The sequence below is a fragment of the Zootoca vivipara genome, chromosome 9, assembly GCF_963506605.1.
Source record: "Zootoca vivipara chromosome 9, rZooViv1.1, whole genome shotgun sequence".
In the NCBI taxonomy this organism is placed as follows: domain Eukaryota; kingdom Metazoa; phylum Chordata; class Lepidosauria; order Squamata; family Lacertidae; genus Zootoca; species Zootoca vivipara.
In genome coordinates, this window is record NC_083284.1 from 62046034 (window position 1) to 62068210 (window position 22177).

At 43.5% G+C, this 22177-nt stretch overlaps 1 protein-coding gene across 3 annotated transcripts in view; it reads left to right on the plus strand.

Moving 5' to 3' along the window:
- Positions 1–945: 945 nt before the first annotated feature.
- The window catches only part of PDS5A (PDS5 cohesin associated factor A), a 64209-nt gene continuing 42977 nt past the window's right edge, over positions 946–22177 (plus strand). Inside the window, exons 1-2 of one of the 3 annotated variants that reach the window (XM_035111916.2) lie at positions 946–1209; positions 2074–2244. In XM_035111916.2, the coding sequence (XP_034967807.1) occupies positions 1183–1209; positions 2074–2244 (198 nt within the window). In that variant the 5' untranslated portion in view covers positions 946–1182. Of the gene's footprint in view, positions 1210–1240; positions 1368–2073; positions 2245–22177 lie in introns of those variants that run through there. The other 2 variants (XM_035111918.2, XM_035111917.2) reach the window with 2 other exon arrangements.

A 22177-nucleotide genomic window follows, 5' to 3' on the forward strand; every position in this document is an offset into this window, starting at 1 on the left:
ATAATGCCGAAATGGCAAAAATGACCAGAAGAATAAAAAATCAGGAAGGCCAAAATTTTAAAAAGAGCATTTTTTAAAAAATTAATTTGAATCAGGAGACAAACTTGAAAGTGGTTAGGGATGCAAGTAAAGCAGTGATGAGGGGCTTTTTCATCCAACAAAATGCATATTGAAAGAGAAAGAAAAGAGTTGAAAAAGCAACAAATTTTACAAGAAACAAAATTTTAATAAGGAGTGGGGAAAGTTTATAATTAATCTTAAAAACCATTGTAAACAGGTAAAACCGTTAGTGGGATTGGAACACTTATAGTTTAATGGTGAATTTTGGACATAAGGAGAGGTGTCAAAGATTTGGATCATCATAAAAGATGTGAGAGGAAATGATTAACAATAGGAGTCTAGGACCCACAAAATGGAGGAGGATATTATTTGGAATCTAGTATGTTGGATATGTGATTGTAAGACTTTAATCTGAAAACCAAATAAATTTATATACTGTATGTCTAAAAAGAGAGGCGCAATTGGCTCCTCAATCTATTCCGACAGGGCTGCGGGCCGCCTCACGGCAGCGCCTGGTTTTGGCGCCAAACGAGTTGCCTCAGTCCTCCTCGGCGCCAGAGCGCGCACGCACGACCCGAGAGCGGCCGACGAGACCCGTGAGGGCAAACCGGTCGTCGGGATGGGACTTCGGCTGGTAGGTACAGCATAGCTGCCAAGTTTTCCCTTTTCTCGCGAGGAAGCCTATTCAGCATAAGGGAAAATCCCTTTAAAAAAGGGATAACTTGGCAGCTATGAGGTACAGGTAGAGCCGCACGCCTTTGGGCCCCCTCAAGCTCTGCGGAAACGCGAGGCGGCTTTCGGAGAAGCCGGCATAGGGGGGACGGAGGCGGCCGCCGACTCTCCTCCTCCTCCTGGGCTGCTCTTCCTCGGGCCGGCCAGGGAGCGGCGCTGCTTCCCCGCGGGCGAGGCGGCCGAGCAAGGCGCACGCTCTGCCGGAGCCCTCCTTCCCTGAGAGCCTGAGCAGCCGCCGCCGGGACTGAGGCCGCCGCCGCCGCGGTGGGGGGGAGGGAAGGCGAGCGAGTCGCCGAGGCAGGGCGCCGGTCGTCGTCGTCTTCGGAGCGAGAGCGGCAGCCCCTTCCCGCACCTCCCTCCACGGCTCCAGCCGCCCCCGGAGGCCGCTCGATGTTGCACCTTCCGGAGCTGCATGAGGTAAAAAAAAAAGGCGGGCGGGCGAGGCGGCCGCCCCTGGGGTCCGGGTCTCTTGTTGCTGCCGCTGCTGCCGCTTCCTCACCGGCTCTCCCCGCCGGCGTGGCGGGTTTCGACCGGCCGGGAAGACCATCTGGGCCGGAGCAGGGCATTCACACGAGGCGAGGGGCTGCAGGAGGGGGTCCTGAGGTGGAAGTTGAGAGAAGTGGATGGAGAGTGGCCTGCGCCCTCCCTTGGGGGAAGCGGCGCCGTCCCTGAGGCGGGGAGACCAGGCCCGGGCAGGGAGGGGAAGAGTTTTAAGATTTGGCTGGGATATGGGGTGGCCGGCTGGGTCTGCGTTGGTTTCGGGGTGCCCCCTCCGCCTGACTCCCTTTCCTCCTCCCCTCCTCCGGTCGGCTTCCCTGTCTCCTGATAGTTTTGAGGCCTAACAGTTTAGGCCTCGCCTCCTGGCTTCGGTGGAAGTGCCTGTCTCGGGATTGGCTCTATTTCTCTCTCCTTTCCGCAGACCCGTTTCTCGCCCGGGCGCGGGAGGCGATCTTTCTATCTTTTCTTTATTTTTTTGTTTTTTAAAAAAGATGTTAACATTTCATTGTGAACCGCGAGGCAGCCAAACTAATCGTGTTGGGCTTCGGAGCAGCCGCCCAATGAAAGGGGGAGGGAAAGGAGTCAGGAGGGAGAGCGCCGGGCTGGGCCTGGCGTGGGTGATCTGGGGAGACCCCGGTCGGGCGGACTTTAAGCCCTGGGCCTCGCCGCTGCGAAACACAGGGGCCTTCTTTTGAATCGAGGTTTAGAAATGGGGGAGGGAAGGGGGGGAAAGGTTCGGAAAGTCGCCTCTATTCCGCTGAACTTTGGTTTTCTGACCGATAGGGGCCGGTAGAGGACTGTGAAGAAGGAAACTTTATAACCAGCAGCACTAGGATGGATTTTCCATCCACCCAACCAAAGCCTCCTAACGACGGCAAAATCATCTTCTACCCTCCTGGAGTTAAGGAGATCACAGATAAAATAACGAATGATGAAGTAGTCAAACGTTTGAAGGTAAGATGTTGTTATTATTTTTAAAATAGCCCTTCATCAGGTTTTCTTCTGTGTTCTTCCCATTGCTCTTTCTCCCACCTATTGTCTTATTGGCTTTGAGCAAGCAAAAGGTTCCAGATGTTATTGTCACAGTGATTCATCTTGCTTTGTTGCTTAAGGATTGCGCTCTTGTTTTACTCTTGTATCTGCAGCGTTACTTTCATTTTCAAGAGTGTTGTGGGATGCCAGTATAATTTTTTTTGAGATAGGACGCTTATGACCCTTAAAGCTAGTGGAAAATCTCTCTAAAGTTTAAAGGACAGAGAAGACTGTTTATATAACTTTTAAGAACTCTTGTTCTATTTTTTCCAGAAATGTGGCATAGCTCAAGCATTGCTTGGTTGACAGGCTGTTACATAAAATTATTTCTAGTTCTTGCTGATTGTAAAATAGCTGTTTGCACAAAGTCAATATAATCTTTTCAGATGCCGATGGGATATGTTTAGAAATGCTTTATATGTTGTCACATCTAAGGAAGTAATTGCTGAATGTAGATGTTCTTGAATCATATATTGTGGCTCCACAGATCTCTTCACAGCCTTGCCAATGACAGGTACTCTTCCCAAAGTTTCTGATCAGTTGCAGATAATATTGGAAAGGGGAACAATGAATCTTCCTGCTTATTTTTGTAGAGTCCCTCCCCCCTTCTGCAAAAGTCTGTGTGCTGTTGGGATGTCACATACTTCACCAAAGAGAGTGGGAAGTGAGGGTGAGATCAGTCATTGAAAGGCTACAGGAAAGATCATTGATGAACTGTTGGAATGTTGGTAAGGTAGCAGGGTCTTGGTTCTTATGTCAACCAGGATGCAATCCAGTGGAGCCTTTAGCTCCAGTGAAGAGGGATGCATGGGCTTGGTTATCAAGGCAACTGGACATGTGAGCATTCTGCTTCCCTAAGAGGAGAAAGAGACAGTGGTTTGGGCAATTGAGTTGTCCTCTGGACCTACAAGCTCTGGGAAACTTTCAGGCATTAGGGTTCTGGGAAGGCAACATGTCAATTTCATTAACACACTGTGAGTAGATTTATTTATTTATTGTATTTTTAATGTGAGTCTATTCATATATTGTAACAGTGAAAGACTGCAATAGCCAGAAGAAACATGTCATCATGGTAAAGTCTCACTTTGCACAATTGTCTGATCAGGATTTTGGTAGTAGTTCATGTATATCCAAGTGCTGTTAATACTATATTATAGTTAATACTATATTAGAAGGAAATCAATATGTTTCAGCCGGGCACCATCATTTGAAGTTTTGCCTGCATTCTGTTTTGCCCATATTCTGAAAAGTTTTGAGAGAGCTGCCAGTGAGGTAGTTTAATAGTGCTTGTGGCAAACTGAAGAGAAAACAATGATATCTTGTCATTAGTTACAGATTACATGGACAGTGAAATGTGTACTGTAGTTTGTATGTTTCAGTTTGGTTTTAATTACCGGTAATCCCAAATAAGTATATTTCAAAAAAGAAACCATGGGTTTGTCCTGACTGCCTTTTAAACAATTAAATTAACTTGTAACAGAATAGTCTGCAAAGCTGGAACAAATACAGATGCTTAAAATGACAGTTGGTCTTACATTCATATTTTAGCTATTGTTTATCAGTATCTTCTGTTAATGTTGTAGTTGGACACTTTAGGTAGCATTACTGTGCTTGCCTGTCTCTAGAAAGTGGCCCTGACGTTTAGCTCTTGTATCATCTTGCTGCTAATGCTGCTCCTCTTCCACTCTTCAACAGTTTACAGTATCTTTGGCATGTTGTCTGGTTTCCATTCTAATTTTGGGCAAGTGAGGGAGTTTTCTAGTGAAGTTAAAGTGTTTCTATGTCTTTCCTGCAAATGTCTGCTGTGTTGGCTCCTTCCATAACTTTTATCTCTTGATAAAATTCTTAGTTCTCTACTTAGCAACCTGCTAAGATGTGTTTGTTTTTATAAATTTCCTTTTGCTGAGCCTGTGGTCCTAATATAACTGTGGCCTGACTTACCATGTTCCCTTTCCCAAGGACAATGAAATTTTGATCCCTATATGTCCAGGTGCAGCCAATAATTCTGAAGTGTAATTTAGACTGGAAATGGGCCATGGCAAGACTTGGCTGACTTGCTTTCTCTCTGTTCTGCCCTTCCTTTGCACATAAGAGGAGAGTGGAAGCTGCAGGTGGAGAGCCAATATGTTGTGGTGGTTAATGTGTCATATTTGGGCTAGGTTCAAATTCACACTCAGTGACCTTGGGTCAGCCAATCTCACTCACTCACTAACTTAATTCACAATAAAAAATTCCTTCCAGTAGCACCTTAGAGACCAACTAAGTTTGTCATTGTCATGAGCTTTCGTGTGCATGCACACTTCTTCAGATACCACAATGTTGTTATGTGGATAAAATATTGAGGAGCCATGTACACTTTGATCTCCTTGAAGAAAAGTTGGTTTATTAAATGTAACAATAAATAAACATAGCTCAGTTGGTATAGCATGAGACTCTTAATATCAGAGTCGGGGGTTCAATCCCCATGTTGGGCAAAAGATTCCTGCAGTTGTCACTTCCAACTATAAAATTCTTTGATTCAGTTTAGTAATTTCACAGTTTCCCTTTGCAGTTTATTGAAAGAGAATGATAATAGATTCAGGTAGGTAGCCGTGTTGGTCTGACGCAGTCGAAATAAATAAAAAATTGTCCAGTAGCACCTTAGAGACAACTAAGTTTGTTCTGGTATAAGCTTTCGTGTGCATGCACACTTCTTTAGATACTTCAGATTCTTCAGGTATCTGAAGAAGTGTGCATGCACACAAAAGCTTATACCCAGAACCTGTGGTTAAACCACTGAGCCTAGGGCTTGCTGACCACAAGGTCGGCGGTTCGAATCCCTGTGACGGGGTGAGCTCCCGTTGCTTGGTCCCAGCTCCTGCCAACCTAGCAGTTCGAAAGCATGTCAAAATGCAAGTAGATAAATAGGAACCGCTACGGCGGGAAGGTAAACGGCGTTTCCATGTGCTGCTCTGGTTTGCCAGAAGCGGCTTTGTCATGCTGGCCACATGACCTGGAAGCTATACGCCGGCTCCCTCGGCCAATAATGCGAGATGAGCGCGCAACCCCAGAGTCGGTCACGACTGGACCTAATGGTCAGGGGTCCCTTTACCTTTAAGGTGCTACTAAGAATGGTAATGTTCGTGTTGGTGGCGAAGTAGCCTGAGGGATTGAGACAATCTTCCACTGCTTTCTGAATGTTGACAGTTCTGATATCAGATTTCTGTCCTTTTATTCATCTATGTAAATGACTGTCCACTTTTTCTTATGTAAAAAACAGGCAGTCATTGCAGTTTGGAAGATGAGTGGGTGAATGAGTTCCTGATGTTCTCGCTGGTTTTTTTGGATTTTATGTTGCTAGAATTAATATGAGAATAGAGCTTGCATCTGGTGGTCCTTGTGTTTGTATTTCTGTTATGTTACCTGTTGTAAGTAGTTTTAAAAAGGAGACGTCTTGTAAGCAAGGACAGTGGCATGTTCTTGGTGGAAGTCAGAAACATGCAGATACATGTAAACACCAGTGAGTTTATTTCATAAGATGGTTCTTACATGTTCAGTGTAGCTGCACAGTAGCGTCCTAGAAGCAAGCATTCTGCAGGCACTGGCCCAGGGTCAGGCTGTTGATGACTGAAAACTGTTGAAATCCAGAGGGAATTTTTCAAGGTCATCCTGCCTTTAGGTCCAGATGATGATGTCCTATTCATGCTTCAGGTAAAGGATGCGTCTGGGCACATGAACTGGGTATCTGAAGAAGTGTGCATGCACACGAAAGCTCATACCAATGACAAATATAGTTGGTCTCTAAGGTGCTGCTGGAAGGAATTTTTTTATTTTATTTCGACTACTCCAGACCAACCCTTCTACCTACCTGTAACTTGAGCAAAAATAGTTTGTCAGCCATAAAAATGTTGGCATACTTTTGACCAACACTGGTTAATGGCATTAGCATTGCCAGTGGCATGAAGATTCAAGTTCTCAACTAATTTAAATTGTTGGTGAGAACCAGTCTTGAAACAAAAACCCCAACTTTCTACTTCATGTGCAGATAATGAAATTGGGGGTCAGCATTTTCACAAGAAGTATTTGGGATAAGGAGAATCGCAGCGCGTGGTGCTTTTGTTTTGGCTTGACTATGGTTTCTCTCCCTGTCCCCAACTACCCCACTCCTTTGCCACTCTCTACCTATTTGCAGGATCTTGATAACAAATAAAATGTACAGTATTGGGGATAAGGTTTGTGAAGGTTTGAGGAAGTTGTGAGGGCTGAAACTCTTTTTGATTCCTTATTCCTTAGGATAAGGTAACATGCCTACTACATGTGTGGAACTTTACCTTGTTGTACTATATACCGGTAGTACTCTGAACTTGCTGAAGCAGAGAGTTTTGTCACACTGTTAGATTACTGCTATTTTGTCACACTGTTAGATTACTGTTCTGTATACTCTTTAAGGAGAGGCATGCCTTCCGCACATAATCAGAGGCACTCTCCTATATTGTTACTTTGCATGTTCCAGACTTTCTGGCTTACCGTGAATTATGTCTGTTAAAGATGAACATGAAAGAATTGTATTACAGGAAAAGGCAGGCATATAAGTTAGGTGGTTAAAAAAGTAAATTATATGGACAGAAATGTCTGATAAAGGATGTCACAAAGAAATGTATATACATTGGTAAGACATGGTAGTGTGGTACAAAGGAAATGTGTATGCACATAAAATGAGCATCGGAACCATATACAGGCAAGTCCCAATTTGTGTGGGGGTTGCATTCTGGGTCAATGTGTGTGACAGCAGTGTGTGTGTAAGCTCACACTGTTCTGTCCCCTTTTCCTGCCACTTCTGGGTTTGTGACGATGTGTGTGTGCTTTGAACATGCACAAAATGGTCATTGTCTGTATGTGGTAAAGAAACATAACTAGGAGCAATCCATTTTTCACATTTTAGTTGAGAGGGTTCTGGGCTGTAAAACATCTGCATTTTGGTAGTTGCTGATTGCTTTAATTGAGAAAGAATTCTTAACAATACTATCACTTGTTCCAACTGTGAATGGCAAAGTTAAATGCAATTGATTAGCAGTTCATAATCAGGTATTTGGATAATATTTCTAAGGAATTCAGAGCTTAATTTCATGTCCCAGTTGATGGGGCTAATTTACTTTCTGTTGAGCCTGGCTCAATTTTAATGCTGGCTATCTAATTTAATTCCTCAGACCTAAAAATGAAAGTCATGTGATTCATTATTATGCCAATAGTGCCATGTGGTAATGGTAAACATTTGTTGCTTATGGACACTCGATTCTCAGCACTTACTGCATTCTACTGTAACCACAGTTGTTTTTTCATAAGACTTATAGAAATTAGAGTACTGTATTTTGTTTTTTCGTAGATGATTGAATAATTTACCACTAAACAGTCAATTAATAGACTGCTTAACTCACTAAACACTTCCTGCAGGTCTTCTAAACGTGTTTGTTATGCGGGGGATTCCTTTAGGGCCTAGTGTCCTACTGTGTTTCCCCTTTTTTAAGACACCGTCTTATAACTCTTTTTCCTCAAAAAAACACAAGGTGTCTTATTTTCAGGGGATGTCTTAATTTTTTATTACGATTTTTATTATGGACCCACACTGGGGAGCAACTTCTTTTAAAAAGAGACAAGGAAAAAAGAGCAAAGGCAGCGGTGAGGGAGGCACTTTGTGCATGCTCAGAGACCACCCCATCCCCAGCTATAAACCCACCCCGGCATTCCAAGACGCCTTTTCCCCCGGCACTGGACTGGCGGGGGGGATGTGAAGGGGGTGTCTCTCTCTGCATGCTCAGAGGCAGCCTCGTCCCAGGCGCCGCTATGGGAGGGGAAGGCACTCACCTAACCATGACCCAGATTCTGGCCACGACGAGGCGCCGTGCGCCGGCAACGGACTTAGCTGGATCCCCTGGCACAGGCCAGCGTTGAGCTCACTACCGGCCCCGCCGAACGCAGCAACGGGCCCATCGCCCAGCCCGCCTGCCTGCCTCCCGCTTCCCTGCCCACAACATTCCGGCGGCGGGCCATGCAGCCCACGCCGCTCCAGCGGGGCGGAAGGGGCCAGCAGCGCTTCCGCCGCCGTCCGCGCCCTGGCGCCGCGGAAGAACCCGCGGGCCTCCCGCCGCCGCTGCTCTGCCTTGGGCCATGCGGCCCACAACGTTCCGGCGACGCGGAAGGGGCCAGCAGGGCTCCCGCCGCCGCCTGTCACCCTGGCAGGGCCAGCGGGGCTCCTGCCGCCGCTCTGCCTTGGGCCATGCGGCCCACAACGTTCCGGCGGCGCGGAAGGGGCCAGCAGGGCTCCCGCCGCCACCCGTCACCCTGGCAGGGCCAGCGGGGCTCCCGCCGCTGCTCTGCCTTGGGCCATGCGCTCTGCCTCGCCGCTCTGGCTGGGCACTCCGCCCGGTGCTGCTGGACGTTCCGAGCGCTCGGCGCTGCGGAGCGCTCCACTCTGCAGCCGCCTGTTCCGGCGGCGGGGCGGCAGGCCTCCTCGGCCGGGCCAGGAAGAGGCCAGGCCGCTGGCTGGGCGCTCCGCCCGGCACTGCTGTGCGCTCTGAGCGCTCGGCGCTGTGGAGCGCTCCACTCTGCAGCCGCCTGTTCCGGCGGCGGGGCGGCAGGCCTCCTCGGCTGGGCCAGGAAGAGGCCAGGCGGGTGGCTGGGCGCTCCGCCCGGCACTGCAGGGCGCTCTGAGCGCTCGGCGCTGCGGAGCGCTCCACTCTGCAGCCGCCTGTTCTGGCAGGTGGCTTGCCGCTGCAGCAGCTGGTTCCAGGCCCCGCTGGCTGGCTGGGTCCTGCTGGCTGGCTGGGGCGCTCGGCGGTCTCGCTGTACACGGTATGAGAGGTATGTCTTATTTTGGGGGGTGTCTTAGATATAAAGGTAAAGGGACCCCTGACCATTAGGTCCAGTCGTGACCGACTCTGGAGTTGCGCGCTCATCTCGCATTATTGGCCGAGGGAGCCGGCGTATAGCTTCCAGGTCATGATAGCAACTCCTAAAAAATGCTGCCATGGCTTACTTTATGGCTACGTATTAAAAAGGGGGAAACACGGTAGTTACAGGAGAATTCAGCCTTTCACCAAAGGTACTCACAAATGCACAAGCGTTTTAAATGCAGCAATGTCTAAACAAACCAGGTTCAGGCACTGAGAATCAGCCTAGGTCCAACAGCCCAAGGTCAATATTTCAGGAAGCTCTTCTAGGCTGCAATGCAGGGAGATTAGAATCAAGAACAAGGAGGCAGAGGTCCAGTCTCATGGTACCAGCCCAGAGAGCACCTCAGAAGAATCCTCAGCATTGGATTCAGGGGACTCAGCTTGCTCTTCAGGATCCTTGATTTTTAAGGTGTCTGGTTCATTCACTGGGAACTCTGTGCCTTGGTACAACGTCAGGGCTAGGTATACCAGTGTTCCAGTCTCAAACTTTTTGCATGTGCTCTCTGATAAAAGTGTAGATAACTATCTGTAACTGCTCTCTGGTTTGTTTTCCCTCCGTCCCGTCTGTAATAATTTAAAGGCAAGACTTGGGAGAATGAATGTGGACCATGCATACAGTCACTATATCACTGTTTAATATTCCAGTGTTGGAGATTGATGTGCAGAGCAATGTGAGCTATGAAGCAGGCTCCTAGCTAGTCCCATGTTAGGAGAAGTGAAGTGTAAACAAGTAGTACAGTGTGGGTGCCCGTCTTCTTACTTGGAAGTTGTGTTCATTGCACGAGTCAGCCGCCTGATTTTAACTGGGACAGAACACTAGAATGGGAGTAAAAACATCTTGATTATATTTGTGTGCATGTGTTCTGAATAGATTCTTGATTGTGAGCATCATTATGTCATTGGTCCTGAAGGAAATGCTTTTAGACTAATTCATTTGAGTCTTTGAGGTGTACTGGAAATGAAAGTATTTCATCAGCTATCGCAACATTCCTGTCATATGCACAGCAGTAATTATAATGGCAAACTTGCATGTGCAGCAGCATTACTGTGATAATCTCCTGGCAACATAAGGAACACATGCAGCAGCCATTTTTTGGAATGAGAACTGCATTAAGTTGTTCAGCTTCTTCTGTGATCTTTTAATTCATTGTCTTTATCATAGTCTGCTTTCTGAAAACACTGAGTGTTATTAAGTGCTAGCTTAGGTGAGTGGCTAACTTGGGTTCATTAATTTGCACAGGTCTTCTCTGAGTAGGACTTAGTTGATTGCATCTCTCTTTTTAAGGCAGCTTTGAGGTAACTGATAGTAACAGTGTGAACAATAACCTATGTTTTAGCATGATATTACAGATATATCTAGGATGGTATACTTAATACTTAATGTAAATAAGTATATAGGGATTTTTCTATTTTGTCTACCGCGTATGCCCCTTGATGCTGTTGTTGATGTTATTTTTGTTGTCTGGTCTTTGACCGCAATAAAGATTGATTAATTGACACTTAATATGGATATTGGTTTAAAGTAATCTTCAAATGACATAAGGCTATATCATTTCAGTTGATTAATTTAACAGTCATCTGACAATAGCATGCCAAATAAAAATGCAATGAAATGGACAGTAAGGGCAATAATAAAGGGATGTACTAAATTCAAAACAGGAGCTTCAACAGTTACATGTGCCAGTTATTTGTATACAAAGAGTTTCCCCCTAAACATGAGAACTTAACAAAAATGGATAAATAATCTCTTATCTAGCTGAAATATGTAATTTGGGTATTAAATATAGCATGCACCATATTTAACAAAATATAACTTCATTAGAGAAGTGTTCAAGGAAATCCAGACCTTTAATGATAAATTTGGCACTAAGCCAATAAGCCATCCATGCCGTAGGTCAAAACCTGACCCACATTCTTGATCTGTTGGGCTTTTGGCACAAGTTGATGCAGCTGCTGGTTTCAACAGCTGGAACAATGAAGTAAGCAAAAATAAAAATGTTATTTTCCTGATGCAATGATTGAGTCTTCATTCCAGCTATTGAAGTTTTTTTTATGTTGGTAAGATCCAGTGGGCAGTAGAAAAAAATAATAGTATTTTCTTTTAAACCATGTGACAGGACCCTTCATATACCCAAAGTTAAAGTAGTATACCAGATTTTTTTTTATGAAGTTAAGTGTTTTGTACCGGCTTCTAATCTATTTTCCTACATTGATGTTGTGTTGCATTAGGAAAGAGCTAAGCAAAATAGTAAAAGTTAAAGGTAAAGGACCCCTGACAGTTAAGTCCAGTCGCGAACGGCACTGCGGTTACAGCGCTCATCTTGCTTTACTGGCTGAGAGAGCCGACGTTTGTCTGCAGACAGTTTTTCCAGGTCATGTGGCCAGCATGACTATGCCGCTTCTGGAAAAACCAAAGCAGCGCACAGAAAAGCCGTTTACCTTCCTGCCAGAGCGATACCTATTTATCTACTTGCACTTTGGCATGCTTTCAAACTGCTAGGTTGGCGGGAGCTGGGACTGAGCAACAGGAGCTCACCCCATTGTAGGGATTTAAACTGCCGACCTTCCGATCAGCAAGCCCTAGGCTCGGTGGGCATAGGCAAACTCGGCCCTCCAGATGTTTTGGGACTACAACTCCCATCATCCCTAGCTGACCGGACCAGTGGTCAGGGATGATGGGAGTTGTAGTCCCAAAACATCTGGAGGGCCGAGTTTGCCTATGCCTGGATTAAACTGAGATGTTAGTCTAGTGAAGCCTAACAATATTCTTATTCTTCATCTCCAATTAAGCTTGACTTAATATTCTAATGCTGCCGTCATATGTACACATACTAAAATTAAAGGAACAGCAGTTCTGAGTTGACATTTGGAAGATAAATGACTTTGCAAAACTGATTTTGAATATCTTGTGTAAAATGCCATCACCTTTTTGTTTGCTAGTTTGTGTACTACATAAAACTCTTTCTATCATAGACTGAGCAACTTCCAGTTGTTCACTTCCACTCCATTTCCCTACCTCAGGATTTTGGTGGAAGCTGTCCCCTGGCATGACAAAAGACAGTAGCAAGGACAAGGTTAGGAAATGCTTCCTGAATAATTTTGGATGCCATGTAATTTTATTTGTGGACCTTTGAACTACAAGAGAGCCAAAGGTGTGATAAAAGTGGAATATAATATTGCACTGAATGAATTATTTACATCTGTCTTCACAGCGAGATCCCCTTGCCTTTCACAGGAAGAGAGTTTGAGGAACTAAGACAATTACCGGTAGTCATGACAAGACAAAATCCTAGGCCTTATTGACTGAATAAAAACTGACAAATAACAGGGTCCAGATTACATCCATCTTAGAGTTTTTAAAGATTTCAAAAGTGAAATGGCTGATCTTTTAACAAAAATATGTAACTTGTCCATAATATCAGCTTCCATACCTGAGGGCTGGAAATGCAGGGCTTTTTTTTCAGGGGGAACTCTCCAGAACTCAGTTCCGGCACCTCTTTAGTGGGTGCCATTGCCATTCTAAGAGAAAGAGAAAGGCATTCATGGTGAGTTCCAGCAATTTGTTCATAAATTGCTTGGAGTTAGAAGTGAGCAGTGAAGTAGCCAGATTTGCTGATGATACCAAATTGTTCAGGGTGCTATTTTTTTTTACTGTATCTAGCAATGTTTGTGGCTTATAAATTGCTTTGGATAAATTAGTTCTTAAATTGAAATTGTGTACTTACAGACTTTGGTGTGTCCTTTATATGTAGAACCTTTGGTGCTGTCCCTCCTCACAGTTACCCAGGATTTTCTGCTCTACAGGACTCAGGTGCTGCTTATTGTAGTACAGTCATACCTCGGTTTAAGTACACTTCGATTTGAGTACTTTCAGTTTAAGTACTCCGCGGACCCATCTGGAATGGATTAATCCACTTTCCATTACTTTCAATGGGAAAGTTCGCTTCAGGTTAAGTACACTTTAGGTTAAGTACAGACTTCCAGAACCAATCACACTCATTGTCAGGAGTATGGGCAGGAGTCAGGCTCTGGGGCCTGTAGTGCTTTACAGGACTGGGGCATGCCTCAACTTGTGCTGGAGAAGCAAGGCGTGGCCACACAGGTGAAGTCCTCAGCTTGTGCTGGAGAGGCAAGGAGTAGGCACCCAGGTGAGGCCACTTGAGATCTCACTGCACCTGGTGGCAGGAGCTGGGAGGGATAAAAGCCCAGCATTTCCCTTCAGCTCTTTGCCACAGCAACGCTATCCCTGCCTGGTTGCATCTCCTGTTCCTTGGACCCTGGCCTTGTTGCTGCCGTGCTTCTTGGACCCCTGCCTCGCCTTCGCCTTGCTCCTGCCCCGTGGACCTTTGCCTTGCTTCTCGTTCCTGGATCCTTTGTCTTGCTCCTTGCTCCTTGGACCATTGCTTCGCCTTCGCCTTGCTCCTGCCCCGTGGACCTTCGCCTTGCTTCTTGTTCCTGGATCCTTCGTCTTGCTCCTTGCTCCTTGGACCCTTGCTTCGCCTTCGCCTTGCTCTTGCCCCGTGGACCTTCGCCTTGCTTCTTGTTCCTGGACCCTCGCTTTGCCTTTGCCCTGCTTCGTGCCCCGTGGACCTTCGCCTCTGCCTTCGACCCTGCTTCTTCACCACCATCTTGCCTCTGGTCCTGACGCCCGCCGACCGGACCGTGACACTCATACTCCGGGTTAAGTACGCTTCAGGTTGAGTACTCTGTGGACCTGTCTGGAACGGATTAATCCACTTTCCATTACTTTCAATGGGAAAGTTCGCTTCAGGTTAAGTACGCTTCAGGTTAAGTATTCCGCGTACCGTCTGGAACGGATTAATCCACTTTCCATTACTTTCAATGGGAAAGTTCGCTTCAGGTTAAGTACAGACTTCCGGAACCAATTGTGTACTTAAACCGAGGTACCACTGTAAATCTCTGCAGTTAAAAGCTGTTGGAACTTAAGGCATGCTTCTTACTACGGTAAAGTGGTAAACCAGTACCCCTTCAGATTTGAGAGTGGGTGCTCTCATGACTGAATGCTTCTGGACACATTTAGGCTTCTATGTACAGGGAGCTTTGTGTAATGGAAAAGATTTCTAGCTTAGCCTTCTGCATGGCATGCACCATTCAGGGAGGCCACATCTATACTCTGAAGTGAAACTCCTCAGAGTTGAGCTTACCACAAACCAAGATAAAGTGGCAGAATAGTTGCTGATAGCAAATGGGTAGGCATCCACTTTTCTCTCTTAGTTTTTGGATGTGAAGTGTGTATTCAAAATACTTTTTTCTTATCCTTCATCTTATAGTTTCCCTTGGGATTTGGAGGAAGATATTTTTAGCACTACAGAGTGCCCCATTTAGTCTTACAGTAATAGATCAAGTACAGTGCATGCTAGCACATCACTTGTCTTGTGCCCATGCAAAAATTAGTCACCAAGTATTTTACCTACTTAATTACTGTTTACTGCTAATTTATTTCTATGAATTTCATAATCATTGTATCCTTGATTATGAAAAAAATGTAAGAGTAGTCTTACCAAACCATTTATGAGTGCCAACAGCAATTAAACATTCAAATAGAATAGAAAGTCTTCTTAATGGATGTCCTCTTCTGCCTGTATGTGATAGGATGGTATGTTCTCCTTTCCTGAGCATGGCCTATCTGAACACCAGTATGCAGGGTTTGTTTGTTTGTTTGTTTTTAAACAGTACAAAGTTTTATCCATGCAAACTTTAGGCCCATGTGTAACACTGTAACACTGCAACCCTACTGGTGCAACATATTTTTGTGCAACAGAGCTTCCGCTTTCTGTCCCATCCAGCCTCTCGCTTGCCCTCAAAGGCTGCTCCTAAGGGTTTGGGGACCCTCTGGAGAAGATGTAGGGGGTACGTGGGGGGTGGAGAGGAAACAAAAGTTCCATGTGGAACCATGCTGGCACAACATTGGATACAACAGTTAGGTTTTTAAAATTAGATTCATTCATCTAGATTCATTGTTAGCTTACATACTTCCAATATGTGAAAAAATGTATATATTTACATATAGGATTTTCTTTTAATTGATGGCTTAAATTAATTTGAGGAGCTTTGCGGGTTTCATTACCAAGAATCTCCCTTGAATTGGAAATTTGCACAAGCCCCAGAACTATATCTGTTTTGGTTTTGTTCTGAGTAATGAGAGCAGTGCTATTTCAAAATAGTATCAGAAGGCAATGTTGCTTGAAATAGGTTGTTCTCCCTATATAGTTGATGTACAGTGTATTTTCTTCTCCCAGAGCACTAGACTTCTCACAGACCATAATTTAAATACTACTTTGCTATATTTAATGCAAATATATACGGTACCTTTACTCAGGTATAGGAATATACTTGCTGAGAAAGGGTGATCTCGTTTTCATTGTTAGAAACTCAAATACATAATTTAGGTGCCAATGGCTCTTTACAGTCACCAAATGGCTCTTTACAGTCACCAAAAGGGAATGTCTAGTTGCCATTTTGGGGCAAGACAGCTCAAAAGTCTTATTTTTCAAATGATAGACCAACGTGATTGATTCTGGCTAGTTCAGATGACAACCTTGAGCTAAGTTAAGAGGTTTGAGAACTTGAAAAGTCACTTGATCCAGGGACAATCCACATATATCTTGGCCTATTCCTACCTCTTTTTCTTGATGGTGACTGCTCCTGCTCAGGCTACACAGAAAAAGCATTTTCGTTCCAGAAATTCATTCAGATTGTGCAGATAAAATATAACTGATAGAATTCTACAGGAAGGGGTATTGACATGTGAAAACAGTCCAGATACAATGACCCCAGACATGCACCTCCAGATGGTGGAGATGTCAGGTGCCATCCTGGAGCCCAGGCATCATCATTTGGTCACAAGTTGTTTAAAGCCAGGTGCAAATGTGCCTGGCTAATTTCAAACACTGCTCATTATGAATATGACTGGACAGAAGAGGCATTAAATTACAAAGGAGAAAGGTTGTGAGCTGTCAACTGTCATTACTATTCAATTTTCCCACCACTGAGTTGCAGGGAAATCACAAGGGATCTCTGCCCAGTGGCTAGTCAACATAAAGTCTGGTGACGGAGATGTCCCTTGTGGGGAAATATGTACTGTAGTTACCAGGAAGTGCAAAGTTAAACTAAATCAAATTGCCAGTAGATTGTATCAAAGTTTCATTTTGCCACAATGTTTAGTGATTCTATCTTCCCTCCCCCCCCCCCCGGTAAAAACTGAAATGGGACCTTAATCTCATTTCCAGGGGAAGAGGTTTTTTGGAGGGTGCCCACTGTAGCCTTTCTGAAGTTTAAAGGTAAAGGTAAAGGACCCCTGACAGTTAAGTCCAGTCGCGAACGACTCTGGGGTTGCTCATCTTGCTTTACTGGCTGAGGGAGGCGATGTTTGTCCGCAGACAGTTTTTCCGAGTCATGTGGCCAGCATGACTAAGCCGCTTCTGGCAAAACCAGAGCAGCGCACAGAAAAGCCGTTTACCTTCCTGCCGGAGCGCTACCTATTTATCTACTTGCACTTTGGCGTGCTTTCAAACTGCTACCGGTAGGTTGGCAGGAGCTGGGACCGAGCAACAGGAGCTCACCCCGTTGTGGGGATTTGAACCGCCACCCTTCTGATCAGCAAGCCCTAGGCTCAGTGGTTTAGATCACAGCGCCACCCGTGTCCTTCTGAAGTTAGTAATGTTCAAAAAAAGGCACGGGGTGTGTGCCTGGCATGGGTTGGGAATCTGAGAAGCCAACAGTAACTCACTGAGAATCAGTGCAGATTTGAAAAAGTTTTGAAAAGTTCGGTCCGTCATTTTGATTCAAAATGGGGTCCAGTGGTATCCAAGCATACAAAATCCCAGGGTGGATATTTAAATCGGATTTTTTTAAATAAAATGCTTTTTGAGGAAAATATATTACCATCTAAAGATTATTCCATCATGAAATAAAGATTAGTTTTTTTATTATGTAGAATAAGGCTGTATATGTTTTATTTTTTGGTAAATAAATTCCATTAATTAATTCACAATGTCATGCTCTTCCAGAGGTTTTTGTAAGATTATTGGGTAGTTTCTCTGTCTACAAGATATTATCACAGATGCTTGGTTTACTTTTGCAGTTCTCAAAACTGAAATTGACTCAGCAGAGATCACATGCCTCTTCACAGCAAAAATGTTATAACATGAACAGAGTTGAGAAAAAGACCTTAATCCTATTTTTCTACAAACCTATGAATACAGAATCAACCCCTTCAGTGCTAAGTTTCAAGAAGTTCAGTGAATAGAATAGAAACAATATTTTTCTGATTGTTTGGAGTGGATCTGCACAAGAAGAAAGTGAAACGAATAAGTGTGAGGAGGAAGGGGCAAGCAGACAAGTAGTACAAAATGAAAGTGAAACTTTCTGAGCACAATACTGCACAGCCACAGACAGACAATCTTTGGATCTTTTTGTGTGTATGACCTGAGGTTTATCACATTCTTTCCTTGGAGGAAAAAACCTATAATGGCAGCAGGCCCAGAGACCCAGTTAGGCAATATTTTAATGAAGTTCCTTTACCTATCGGTAAGGCAGGCATGCGTGCAAAAAGCAAACACTGCAACAAAGAACTGCAAGGTCTGGTGGCCCGAATGAGGCAACGAATGAGAAGTGCTGTGATGAAGATGACTGTAAGGGGGCGGAGTTACCTAGAACAGCCCCCCATCATAAAGTCCAGCTCCCCAACCAGTCAGAGCTCCAGCAGCGGGTCCAGTGAAGGGCAGGAGGAAGTGAGCAAGTCAGTATAGGGCTCCAGCAGCATCCAAGAGCCGTGATTGTAGTCTAGAGCTCCTATACAGGAAATAGCCAGCGACGGAGCATCGGACAAGCGCCCTTTTTCCCCAACGCCTGATTTGAGGAGTGCCAGCTCCCGTAGGAGCAAGGGGCGGCGCTTTGGGGTCCCCAAACTACTTTGCTGGGCGCATAGCCAGAAAGCGCCATTGCGAGGTTCTGATGAAGCCTGAACAGTCATGTTCCCTCTATCTCTTGCACTGTGAATAAGTATGCACCAATAAAAGCCGGAAAGACACGACGGTGTGGAGCGTCGTTACTTGAGGGTAGCCACCAGCATCCCTGACAATGACCAAAGAAACACATTTGAATAGGCAGGATCTTCAGGGTGGTAAACATTTTTATTGAATCATATTTCTAAAGACTGCCTTGAACTGTCATGTTTGAGCAAAATTATATTTTTTATTATTACTGCATGTTACTGTCATTTGGTACAGTTATGAAGAAAAGCAAATATTCCTTTTGGGGCAGTGCTGTGTACAATAAGCAGAAAATGTATAAACAATAAAATAACAGCATTGACTTTTTTGTTTAGGGGAATTCATGGATTCTGGAAACGATCCACCTTCAAGAAGATCACCATCCTCCTGTTCTACAGTTTCAGAGTTATCCATCCAGGATAGTGCTTCATTAGCATCATCATCATCATCAAACACCCACAGTCACATATCACTATCACCGAAAAGAAAGAAAAAACCCTTCCCTCCTGGAACCACCATAGATACGTTTGTGATAAAAACTAGCAGATTAGAGAAAGAGTTAATTGATGAAAAAATTGCACAGTTTGTTTATGCAACGAACTCTTTCCGTCTGACTGAGAACCCACATTTCATTAATATGGTTCAGTCACTGAGACAGGATACAGTCTACCCAGCAGAGCAGATGTTGCAGGAAAACTGCTGGATAAAGTGTATGACAGAGAAATGGAGCAATGTGCAACAGCTCTAGAGGGTAGAATTGTTAACCTAAGTATTGATGGGTGGAGTAATGTCCACAATGATTCTGTTGTATGTGCTTGTATAACAACAGAAGAAGGGAAAGTCTTCCTTGCACAAACAATTGATACGTCAGGAAATGCACACACAGCAGAATACTTACAAGAAGTGGCAGTAAAAGGTATAATATGTGAACAAAAATTCAAATGTCTAGTACGCAGTTTGGTCACAGACAATCCTGCAAATGTATCCCAGATGAGAAGAAATTTAGAAGAGCAAGAAGGGAATAAGCTAATAACATATGGTTGCAGTGCTCATTTGCTGCACCTCTTAACCAAAGACTTAAGTGTTCCAGAAATAAAGACTACAGTAATGTTGTTGAAATTGCTAAATACTTCCGTAACAGTCATTTTGCTGCAGCAGCTCTGAAAAGGATGGGTGGAACCAAGCTAACTCTCCCACAAGATGTTAGATGGAACTCTGTGGTGGACTGTTTTGAGCAGTATATCAAGAACTGACCTATTCTGATGACAGTTTGTGAACAAAATCAAGATAAAATAGATGGCATTGTCACGGCCAAAATCCTCAACATTGGGCTTAAGAGAAATGTTGAACATATGCTGAGCATCCTGAAACCCATCTCTGAAGCTTTAAACAAAATACAGAAAAATAGCTGTTTTATTGCTGATGCTGTTGAGATTTGGAAGGAAATGAGTGAACACTTAAAAACAGAACTACACACGGACAGAATTAAATTACAAGCATTAAAAAAACGAATGGGACAAGTACTGTCTCCAGCTCATTTTTTGGCAAATATTGTCAATATCCAGTACCAGGGTCAAAACTTAAGTGCTGAGGAAGAGGAGTTAGCTATGACATGGGTATCCAGCAATCATCCATCTGTAATGCCAACTATAATAAACTTCAAAGCTAAGGGGGAACCATTCAAGAAATATGTTTGCTGAAGATATTTTAAAGAAAGTCACACCAGTGAACTAAGCACTTGGATTTAGAGACTGTTCAAGTAATGATTTCACTTTTAACAGCAGTAGCTTCTTCTGCAGGCGTTGAAAGAATATTCTCTTCCTTTGGACTCATTCATTCTAAATTGAGAAATCGTTTGGGACCCGATAAAGCAGGAAAGCTTGTTTTTCTTTTCCAGATTATCAACAGAGAAGAAGATGAAGATGATGAGTGAGCTACAGAGGACAGTATTTAAGTTTTTCATGTGTAGGCTGGGCTGACAGTCTAAGTTTCTTAAAATATATATATTTTGTTTTTGTTTAGCCAAATTAGTTAACAAACATGGATGTTTGTTTAAGCAAATAACATATGCTGTAATGTTATTGTTTCAGTTGAATAAATCTATTTAAATTGTTATTATTAAGATAATGATTATTTTTCTCCTTCCTAAGTACAACAGAAAAGTTGTCCAAATATGAATGATTAACCTATTAAACTGGGGATAAAAAAACTAATATGAAAAGTTGTTGTTCTAAAAATCTTCATCTACTTTCATATTAAAGCTATACCAGCAAGAATTAGTAGAAAACTATGATTTAAATCAAGCCTTACTGATTTAAATCATGGTTTTAATCAGTTTGATTTAAATCAAATCCACCCTGCAAAATCCTGCTTCTTAATCTCAGGAGCCATTGTGCCAAATTGGGTTGCCATATCTTGGCTATCCAAATTTGGCGTACTTCTTTCTTTTCAGTTTTTCAACTTCAGAAGTTGAGTGTTGTAGTGAATTGAAGCAAACTGGTTACTTCCGGACTAAACTGTTGATGTACGCTCCAACTTAATTCTGCTTTCAAGAATTAGTACCGTAGTTCTTAGGGGAAATTATGATTGAGACCTATGTACAACCTGAATGGTAGCAGATATTTGTAGCACTTGCACACATTACCTGCAAATGTGAACTTGGCATAATATTTGTGAGTGGCACACATGTTGCTTGGGCAGTTTGCCATTTGGCTGTTCGTTCCAAGCTAGCAGGTGAATAGCAAATTATGAGGCCCTGTTAGATTGCTTTACACACAATTCTTTGCTCAGTTACACTAATCACTTAAACCTGGATCGTGTATAATAGAGGTGGACCGTGTAGAGAGCAAACATTATTAAAGGGGGGAAATAATTAACAAAGTGTCCTGATATTCAAAACTTATCTGTTTGAGTTTGTCTTTGTAACACATTCTAAGCAGGCATGTGCTTATTGCTTAATGAGTACATGCTGTTTTGTAAAAGAAATATTAACTAATCCTGTTGCATGTTTTGATAACATTACAAATTGTAATCTAGTGATCTACTGGTGCTTAACTATAATGTTTGTACAGTATTCCCAAATTCCTAATATTGCAATATGAGGGAGAAGTTAAAGTGTTTTTTTTTTGTATGTATTTGGTTGTGTTTTTGTGTAGGTGGGTGTTTTCCCCCACAGAACTTTGATATCCAGGTTTGCAGAAAGCAAAATGTCTTGTCAAATATTTTTAGTAGAAATTAAATAATTACATAGTTCAGCAATGGGTATCTACTTTATTGAATTCATGTTACAAAAAGTAATTGTGACCTTGTTTTGCAGTTGTTGTAATTTTTCTGATAGGACTCTTCCTAGGCATTTAGAAGATGAATCAGAATTAAAGGATCATTGACCCATTACCATTTCTTTTCCTCTAGAAAACAGAGCAATAACTTGAAAGTTATTACAAACTCCATGAATTAGTATTTACAAGTAGGGCTCTGCAACAAAATATTGTAGTGTGAAGAGTTGATGTTCGAGGTCCCAGCCACATCATTCTATCCCCCCTCCCCCCTCCCACAACAATCAGCCAACATTTCATGCTTACTAAGCATACTTGGTCCTCCTAATCAGGCAGTTTTGGGATATGTTTGCTTGTTTGAGTGTTTGTAAGATTGAGATGGACACACTTTTGTTCAGGACCAGCTCTAGTAAATTCTTTATTTTCTCAGTTGATATCTGTAGATAGCTCTCTTCCATCTCTGAGAACATTTCAAAGTAGCATCTCAGTGTGAATCAGAAAGTGAACTATCAAGACAATGAGATGGTTCTGTCTACCCTTTGTCTATGATTTTCTGTCTTGTTCCAGCCATGCATTCTATTCCCTCCCATCCAGTTGTCAATTTCCTCCCTCAGTTACTATTGGGCTATTTTTGGGG